The sequence below is a fragment of the Grammomys surdaster genome, unplaced genomic scaffold, assembly GCF_004785775.1.
Source record: "Grammomys surdaster isolate TR1022 unplaced genomic scaffold, NIH_TR_1.0 61, whole genome shotgun sequence".
NCBI lineage: Eukaryota > Metazoa > Chordata > Mammalia > Rodentia > Muridae > Grammomys > Grammomys surdaster.
This window is the reverse complement of record NW_021604563.1, coordinates 392,044-401,640: the sequence shown is the minus strand read 5'-3', so window position 1 is coordinate 401,640 and position 9,597 is coordinate 392,044. Positions and strand designations below refer to the sequence as shown.

Sequence of the window (9,597 nt, the reverse complement as noted above, 5' to 3'; positions counted from 1 at the left end):
CAGATGGCAGGCTCTGATTGAAGAATCATGGGATCTGGGCCTCCATCTCTTCCGCCATCCTCCAGTTTTCAGATAGTCATGTCTACCTGGCCATCTTAATAAAGGAAATGGTGGACGCCATGTCTGGAAGACAGGCTGAGACTAGAATCCTACAGGTGGTTTAAAAATAAATTTTCTCCTTTTCTCCCTTTTTACTTTTCCTCTCCCCCTCTCTGTTTTATCCATTTCAGTGTAGGTGAAGCCCTAGGTTATGACTGTGTCTCTTAATCTTGAAAGGCAGGGCCGAGAAACACAGACGTTTGGAGCTAGGCTATCACAAGCACTCAGCACTCACCCTCTCCATTTTCTTTGTCTGTTCCCAGGGCTTCTCATGTTTGAAGTAGGGCTTTTTTCCCCTGGAAGCAAGGGAAAGAGGGGGAGACTGTTTTGAAACTGTGGAGGTTGGTATGAAGGTGGGTAGTGGCTGGGGATGACAAAAGAGGGTGGGTTGAGCTTGAAAGGGCTCCAGTGGATGGCACTTCTGCCTTGTCTATGCACGGCTGATATGCACAATGCTGCCGTACAACCTGTCAGTTTCAGTGCAGGAAACAGTGGGAATAGTTGAGGGAGGGTGGACTGGGCTGTGACAAAGAAGGTTTGAGATGGGATCATAAGATAGGGATACAGTGTTAAAATGGATCAGGACTCTTGCAATGCAAACATTGGAATAAAGAATTGGGGTGTTTGTCTGTTCTACTCAGGGCACAGTCCTCATTATCTTCTGTTTCTATATGTACCTATAGATCCTCCTGCATGTCTGCTCCAGAATCTGAGATTCTTGGAAGCAAGGAAGCAAAGAGGAAATTATCTCTGATCAGAATAACTGGTAAGAGGGAGGGAAATGTCTGGTATGTCTCTAATGGGGGTTAGTGGAGACCAGTGTGCCTATAAGGGACAGTCAAGAGTAGCTTTTTATTCTCTTTTACAGCCATTATTTTCTCACTATTCCTGATATTTACCCCAAACCTTTACCTTGATTCTGGTATGTGGAAAAGAGTGTTATACCACCTAAGGAAATCCGATGGATTGAGAGAATAAATTGCTGGTAATATGACTGCTTCATCAAGAACAAACTCCTCTCTGTCTCCCCCTTTGTCTGCATTTCTCTAGGTCTAAATGTCTCATGACTCTATATACTTTAAGAGTGCTTCACCAAACAAAAGAAGGACAGAAGCGGGACCTTCGTTCATTCCAGGTTCGTATGAATGGGGACCTATAATAATGGTAACCATAGGAGATCCCTTACAGATCTAGTTCTGAGGGTTTCTGTTCCTCGTCCATTTGTTATCAGCCCTCCTGCCATCCTTGACACAATTCATTTGGTATATGAAAATAGCTGGGCATTGGGGAGGATAGCAAGAAATGAAATACGGGGTGAAAATTTGCCATTCATCCTCTTCTAACAAGCTCATCATTCCTACCCTTTCCGGTTCCTGTTTGTTTCTATTTGAATAATGCCGGAGAGTTAGAAGAGACGGTTAAATTCATTTCCTTCTTCCACTTCTAGGTCTACTTCCAGGGGCAGCTCTGCTGGCCTTTAAGTGGTTAAACACCATTGCCCAGACACACCGTCCTCTTTCCTAGCCCAAGTGAGCCCTCCTATATATTGTCCGTGCCTTCAGCAGGGTTGATTACATGGGCCGTGTTCAGGATGTGGGCTGGGCGACTGCAGGACTGGTGATCTGGGCTGGTACCTGCTACTGCATTTACAGATTAACCAAGGGAAGAACTCAGAGTGTGAGCGGACTTGCCAGAAATGGGTCCAGAATCGAGACGGAGACTGTGGTTGGGGAACAGAACCAGACCTTGGCCACAAGTGAAGCCATGGCTGGAAGAGAGGCTGAGACTAGAGTCAAGACTGAACCAGAAACTGGAGAAGGAGGTGAGCCTGTGGCTGAAGTAGACTCCAAGGTCCCTGTTCTAGTTAGATCCAGTGGCAACTGTCAGGCCAAGACAATGCTTGAGGAAGAGATAGAGACCCAAACTGAGTCCAGCTCATTGGTGGAAACTGTGGTCATGACAGAGGCAGTGACTTTGACTGAATCAACATCTCATGCCAAGGAAGTAACCATGAAAGAGGCAGTTACACAAACTGATGCTGAGGCTGAGGCAGTAGGCAAGAAAGAGGCAGTGACTCAGACCAAAGCTAAAGCTTGGGCAATGGCTGGCAGGGCAGAGGTCAAGAAAGAAGCAATGACCCAGACCAAAGCAGAAGCTCGTACATTGGCTGAAAAAGAGACAGAGATTAACAGAGTAACAGTGACACAGAGTGAGGTCTTGGCAGTGACCAAGGAAGTAGTCAAGATTGGAACCATGAATGAGACTGGAATTGTGGCTGAAGCCACGATAAGACCACTGGAAGAGACTGTGAGTGTGACTAGAACTCAGTCTGAGGCTAGACTTGATGCCACAGTTGATACTAAGGAGAATCCTAGTGATATGTCTGTCGTAGTGACTGAAGTGGACATGAAGTCCTATGCACAGTCTCAGACTGTGGCCATAATCCAAAATGATGAGATGGCTGGTGCTGAGGCTGACAACAAGGAGGATCTCAAAAACATGTCGAAGGCAGGGTCTGGGGTAGATACGAAGGCTTCTGGTCAGCCTCATATTGCTGCCAACATTCTGGCTGAAGCTGTGCCAGGGGCAAAGAATGATGCTCGGGACCATGCAAATGACATTTGTGAAGCAGAGGCAGATATAAGAACTTGTATAATACAACCTGAGACTGTGGCCAAGATAGAGACTGAGGCAACGTCTGGTGCCACGGTGGATGATGGGAAAGATGCCAATGTTAAGACAATGACTGATGCTGACCTAACGGATACCCAGCCTCAAGCTGTAACCAGTGATCAGACTGAAGCCATGCCTGATGCCAAGGTTAAGGGTAAAGGTAATAATGCCAGTGCCATGGCTAAAGCAGGGGCCAAGGCAAACACCAAAACCAATTTGCAGGCTAATGCCTTGCCTGATACTGGGGATAAAAACAGAAGTGATAACCATGTCACGGCTAAGGCAGAGGCTGGTATAGACATGGTTTCCTGTACCCAGACTGAGTCTGTGGCCAATGTCCAGGGTGATGACTTACCAGATGGTAAAATCAAGGCTAAGGACAATGCCAATACCACATCTAAGGAAGGAGCTCAGGCTACGGCCCAGAGCCAAGGGGAAGCCTTACCTAATACTAAAGGTAAGGCGAGAGGTAAAGCCAAAGCCAAGTGTAAGGCAGCGGCTGGGACAGACACGAAAACTTGTGCCCAGCCTCAGGCTGGGACCAAAACTCAAGCTGAGGCCTTGTCTGATTCCAAGGTTGACAACAAAAGTGACTCTAATGCTGTTTCTAAAGCAGGGGCAAAGGCAGACCAGAAAGCTTGTGGTCAGCCACAGCCTGTGGTCAATTGCCAGAATGAGGCCTTGCCTGGTACTAAGAATAAGGTCAAGGGCAATCCGAATCCTATGCCTAAGACAGAGGCTGGGACAGCTACAACGAGCTCTGCCCAGACTCATGTGACTAGTTCCCAGGGTGAGACGACACCTGGAGCCAAGAATAAGGCCAAGGGTAATCGGAATTCTGTGCCTAAAGCAGGGGCTGGGCCAGATACGACAGGTTCTGCCCAGTCCCAGACTGTAGCCAATTCCCACAGCGAGGCCTTACCTGGTGCCAAGACTAAAGTTAAGAGCAATCCCAATGTGCCTAAGGCAGAGGCTGGGGTGGGTGCCTCTCCCCAGTCTGTGGCCGTTTCCCAGGGTATTGCCTTGACTGGGACCAAGACTAAGGTCAAGGGCAATTCTAGTGCGGTGTCTAAACCAGATGCTGGGGCAGGTATGGTGGGCTCTGCCCATGCCAAGACTGTGGCAAATTCACAGGGTGAGACCTTACCTGGTTCCAAGAATAAGGTCAAGGGTAATTCCAGTGCTGTACCTAAGGCAGAAGCTGGGGCAAGTACAACAGAGTCTAGTCAGCCGCAGGCTGAGGCCTTGCTTGGTGCCAGAAATAAGGTCAAGGGTAATTCCAATTCTGTGCCTAAGGCAGAGTCTGGGGCAAGTACAATACTGGCTTTGGCTTCTTCCCAGGCTGAGGCCTTGCTTGGTGCCAGAAATAAGGTCAGGGGCAGTTCCAATGCTGCGCCTAAGGCAGAGGCTGGGGTGGGTGCAAGGGGCTCTGCTCAGCCCCAGGCTGTGGTCAGTTCTCAGAATGAAGCCTTGCTTGGTGCCAGGAATAAGATCAGGTCCAATGCTGGTACTAAATCAGGAGCAAGAACAGGTACAAGGAGCTCTGCTCAGCCCCAGGCTGTGGTCAGTTCTCAGAATGAAGGTCTATCCAGTTCACAGGTAGAAGCCACTGCAGACAATAGGGCCTATGCAAAGCCCATGGTAGGGGCGGTGCCCCCTACGGTGCCCCCTACTGAAATGGTGACTGTGGCAGGTGCTCAGCCTAATGTTCATGATTATTACTGGAATGGGATTGGTGTTGAGGACTGGATTGCTGCTGAGCGGTGGATCAAATTTAGGTTTCAGACTATAGATGGAGACTGGGAGAATAGTGTATCCTGGACTGAAGATGAGAGTGCAGCCAGTGTTGGGCCCTGGAATGGGGCAGCTAATGACAAGGCTGGCATTGTTAGCTCCTGGGCTGTGGCTTGTGATGAAAATAGCCTTAAGTCCTGGACTGGGGCTAGGCCTGAGAGTGAGGTTGCTCTTGGGTCTTGGGTAGGTACTGCTGACCAGGCCAGTGGAGGACTCTGGGCAACAGCTCAGACTAGTGATGGGACCGGTGGAGCTGCCTGGACTGGGGCAGAGAACCAGCTCAGTGCAGGTTCTTGGGTTGTCTCTGGAAACCAGGCCATTGCTGGGCCCTGGGCTGTGAGTCAGGTCACTGATGGGTCGTGGCCTGCAGTCCAGGCCGGTGGAGTGTCCTGGGTTGTGGACCAGGCTACTGGGACCTGGACTGTGGCTGAGAACCAGACTGGTCCAGTGTCTTGGGCTGGACCTGGCAATATAGTTAGTATTGGATACTGGACTGGGGCTGTAGACCAGACCAATGCAGTGCCCTGGACAGGGACTAGTGATCAGGTTGTTGGTGATGCTAAGGCCAGTGAAAAGGGGCCTTGGGTTGTAGCTGGTGTCCCAACTAGTGGAGAGCCCAGGTTGGGATCTGAGGACCAGTCCAGTGGAAGGTCTTGGACTGAGACTGTAGACCCAGCCACTGCAGCATCCAGGCTTGGAACTGTAGATCCAGCTGGTGGTACATCCTGGGCTGGAACCGGGAACCAGGCTGGTGGAGGATCTACATCAGGGTCTGCAGAGCAGTCCAGTAGTGGATCATGGGCTGGTACTAGGAATCTGGCTGGGGAGAGATCTTGGACTGGGACTGGTGATCAGTCGAATGGTGCAGCCAAACCTGGTTTTGAGAATCAGACAGGTAATGAAGGGTCTTGGGCTAGCACTGTTGGCCAGCCTAGTGGAGGTTCCAAGCCAGTGTCTGAGGATCAGTCTGCTGGAAGATCTTGGGCAGGTTCTGGAAACCAACTCAGTGGAGGGTTCTTGGTTGGGCCTTTAGACCAGGCCAGTGGAGAGTCTCAGCCTGTCTCTGGAGAACTGGCTGCTAGTGGAGTAGATCAGGCTAGTGGAGGAGGATGCTGGACTGGTTCTGCAGACCAGTCTGGTGGAGAATCTAGGCTGGGTCCCAGGGACCAATCGAATGTAGGGTCTTGGCCTGGCACTGGAGATCAGACCAGTGGATGGTACTGTACTTACGCTGGGCCTCAGACTATTGGAGGAGGCCCTTGGATTGGGGTCACTGGTCAGGATGTTGGAGGGGCAAAGCCAGTGCACATGAACCAGGCTAGTGGAGGAACTTGGCTTGGCACTGGGACTCAGGTCACTGCAGTGCCCTGGACTGGTGATCAAGTTGGTGGTTGTCCCAAACCTGGATTTGAGGATCAGGCCATTGGAGGAGCATTCTGGCCTGGTGCTGCGGACCAGACCACTGGAGGGTCTAGGCCAGCTGTGTCTGAGGATCAGTCTAGTGGAGGAGTTTCCTGGGGTGCTGCTACTGGCCATGTTATTGGAGGTTCTGGAACATGTCCCACTGATCAGTCCAGTGGTGGGTCCTGGCCTGGCATGGGGAGTCAGGTCAGTGGAGGATCTTGGATTGGGCCTGTGGATCAGACTAGTACTAAATCTGGATTTGAAGGTCAGACATGTGGAGGAAGCTCCTGGGCTGGTACTGGGGACCAGACTAGTGGAGAATCCTGGCCTGGGTCCAGGACTAGTAATGAAGCCAGCGGAGGATCTAGGCTAGATTCTCAAGACCAGGCTAGTGGAGGCTCCTGGATTAGGTCTGAGGATCAGGCCAGTGGACGATTCCTTGTCAGTGCTGAGGTGGAGGCTAATGAAGGATTTTGGTTTGGGCCTGGGAGTGAGGCCTTTATAGGGTCTTGGTGCTGGACAGAAGATGCTACTATTTTGCCTGTAGCTGGGATGAAAGATGAGGCCAGTACTGAATCCACATCAGGGACTAAGGAAGAAACCGCTGTTAGTTCTGGTTTAGGGGATGAAAAAAAGACCAGTACTGAATCCTGGACCAGATCTGAAGAGGCAGCTTTTCCAGGCACCCGTGCTGGGGGTGAGGCTGAGACTGTGGCTGGAGCTGAGGCTGAAGTTGAGCCCGAATCTAAGACTAGAACTGAGGCTGAGGCTGGAGCTGAGACCAAGGTTGAGGCTGAGGTGCGAGTAGGGACTGGGGCTGAGGCTGAGGCAGCAGCTGCAACTGCTTCTGAAGCTGGAGCTGAGGCAGGGGCTAGAGTTGAGGCAGGGGCTGGGGCTGAAGCTGGAATGGGGTTTTGGCCCTGGAATGGAGATGGCACCACTAAAGGGTCTAGACTTGTAGCTGAGGCTGAGGCTGGAGCTGAGGGAGGGGCAGAGGCTGAAGCTGAGACCGAGAATAGCATGGGGTTTTGGTTCTGGAATGGAGATGCAGCTACTAAAGGGTCTAAGCTTGGAACGGAGGCTGAGGCTAGAGTTGGGACAGGAACAGGGGCAGGGGCAGGGGCAGGGACAGGGACAGTGACAGTGACAGGGGCGGGAGCAGGGGCAGAGGCTCAAGCTGTGGCTGACACCACCATGGGATTTTGGTTCTGGGATGGAGATGGAGCCACTAAAGGGGCTAGGCTTGGGACTGAGGCTGAGGCTGGAGTTGGGGCAGGAGCTCAGGCTGGGGCTGAAGCTGTGGCTGGGACCAGCATGGAATTTTGGTCCTGGGATGGAGATGAAGCTACTAAAGGGGCTAGGCTTGGGGCTGAGGCTGAGCCTGGGGCTGCAGTTGTGGCTGAAGCTGGGCCTGAGACCAGTATGGGGTTTTGGTTTTGGAATGAAGAGTCAACCACTAAAGGGTCTGGGCTTGGGGCTGAGGCTGGAACTGGCTTAGGATCTTGGACGTTTTCTACAAATGTAAATGATGGTGAAGATGAGGATGAGGACGAACTAAGTAGAGAATCCAGCCCTGGTATTGAAGAGATCAGTCTAAGAACCCTGTTTGGGGCTGAGAGTGAGGACAGTAATGACCTCAGATCTACAAATGAAAAAGATGTCAATTCCGAATCTGGGACAGGGGATAAGGCTGATGACACTAAAGATCAGAGTGATGCTGCTAATGGAGTTGACATAAGGTCTTGGTTCTATACTGGCAATGAAAACAGATGTGAGGATGAGTCTTCATCTCAGGTGAAAGCCAAAAAGCCAACGGAATCAAGGGGCATATATCCATCCATGGTCCCTGGGGCAGGAATGGGTGTATGGGATGGAACCATTGTTTGTTCAGAAAGCAAGTTATTACACAAAACCAGCTTTCCAGGTGAAGATGGCTTCAGAAGGCAAGTCAATACTGGAGTCAAGGTGCATTCCTGCAACTGCCGCTGTAAACGTACTATTAATCTGGATCCCCAAGATCTTGAAAGACTCATTTGCATGATTGAAATGACTGAAGATCCTTCTGTTCATGAAATAGCCACTAATGCTCTATATAACAGTGCTGATTATCCTTATCCCCAGGAAATTGATCGGAATTTAGGTGGAATTTCAGTTATCCAAAGCTTATTGAGCAATCCCTACCCTAATGTCCGGCAGAAGGCTTTAAATGCACTGAATAACATCTCAGTTGCTGCTGAAAACCATAGAACGGTTAAGACATATCTAAGTCAAGTATGTGAAGATACTGTCACCTATCCCTTGAATTCAAATGTGCAAGTGGCTGGACTAAGATTGATAAAGCACCTGACTATTACTAGTGAATATCAGCATATGGTTACCAATTATATTTCAGAATTTCTCCGTTTGTTGGCTCTGGGAAGCGGAGAAACTAAAGATCATGTTTTAGGAATGCTTGTGAATTTCTCTAAAAATCCATCTATGACAAGAGACTTGCTAATTGCCAATGCACCAACAGCACTGATCAACATTTTTAGCAAGAAAGAAACAAAGGAAAATATACTTAATGCTCTTTTACTTTTTGAAAATATAAATCGTCATTTTAAAAAAAGAGGGAAAACATATCCTCAAGACCGGTTCAGTAAAACTTCCCTTTATTTCCTGTTTCAACGACCTAAAGCCTGTGCCAAGAAACTTAGAGCCTTAGCAGCAGATTGTAGTGACCCAGAGGTGAAAGAAAGAGTTGAGGTATTAATAAATAAACTCTGATCTGCTATCTGTTTCCCCCAAAGTTTGAGTAACATTTTCGTTTTACATCCTGAACATGATGCACATTGTAAATTGCATTAGAACTTTGAAACTCATGTTGCCTGTGAGGATCTGTAGCTGGACAATTTTAGAAACACCAAATAAGTTCAAGCTTGTACTGAAAATACATGTGTCAATTTTTATCTTGTCTGGATTGAGATATTTTTAGTATGCTTCATGAGCAAGAACCAACTGATTCTTCATAAGTAAGGTAATCTTTGGTCCTTTGTGTGGACTTATGTTTATACATTTGAGACTTTATTTTTATGTCATCAATAAAGTTGTGTGTTTTAAGAAGCAAAAGAAGAGATTGTCTTCATTCTTGGGTTTATGATCTGTTTAGAAAGATAAGATATATAGAAATAAAATCAGGAGTCTTTTGGTCACAGATAACTGCTTCCTATTGGTCCTTGGGGCAGCAGAAAGCATTGCACAATGTATCCGTACCCAATACCCAGGGAATGCTTTGTGGAAAAGGAAGTCTTTTTAAGCAAGCTGTTTCGAAAGGCCAAAAAGGCCATTTGAGGAAGAAAGGCAAGGAAGTGGGAATCCAGTTTTGGCTAGCCTTGGGTAAAATGTTTGAGCAGGGGCATGAGAGGAAATAAAAGAGAGAGAATTAGCCTGAATTCTGTCCACAGAGCAACTCTGATTGCTAATCTAGAGTTAGTAATATTAACTATTAGAGTTACTAATATTAGGTAGTAATATTATATCTACCCCTTAAAATATCAAGGACTTCCATGACCAGAAGATAAAAGGAAAGTAGTATGGATGGTTTGTGTTCAGGATGTGTCCAAGTTGGAGTGAGGACAGGGGAATGGT

General features: G+C 48.6%; 1 protein-coding gene across 1 annotated transcript; it reads left to right on the top strand.

Moving 5' to 3' along the window:
* Positions 1-808: 808 nt before the first annotated feature.
* Armcx4 (armadillo repeat containing X-linked 4) lies at positions 809-9,081 on the top strand. Its single transcript, XM_028781951.1, has 3 exons — positions 809-865; positions 1,150-1,234; positions 1,547-9,081. Exon 3 carries the CDS (start codon positions 1,675-1,677, stop codon positions 8,734-8,736), a length of 7,062 nt encoding a protein of 2,353 aa, XP_028637784.1. The 5' UTR covers positions 809-865; positions 1,150-1,234; positions 1,547-1,674; the 3' UTR covers positions 8,737-9,081.
* The last annotated feature ends 516 nt before the right edge of the window (positions 9,082-9,597 follow it).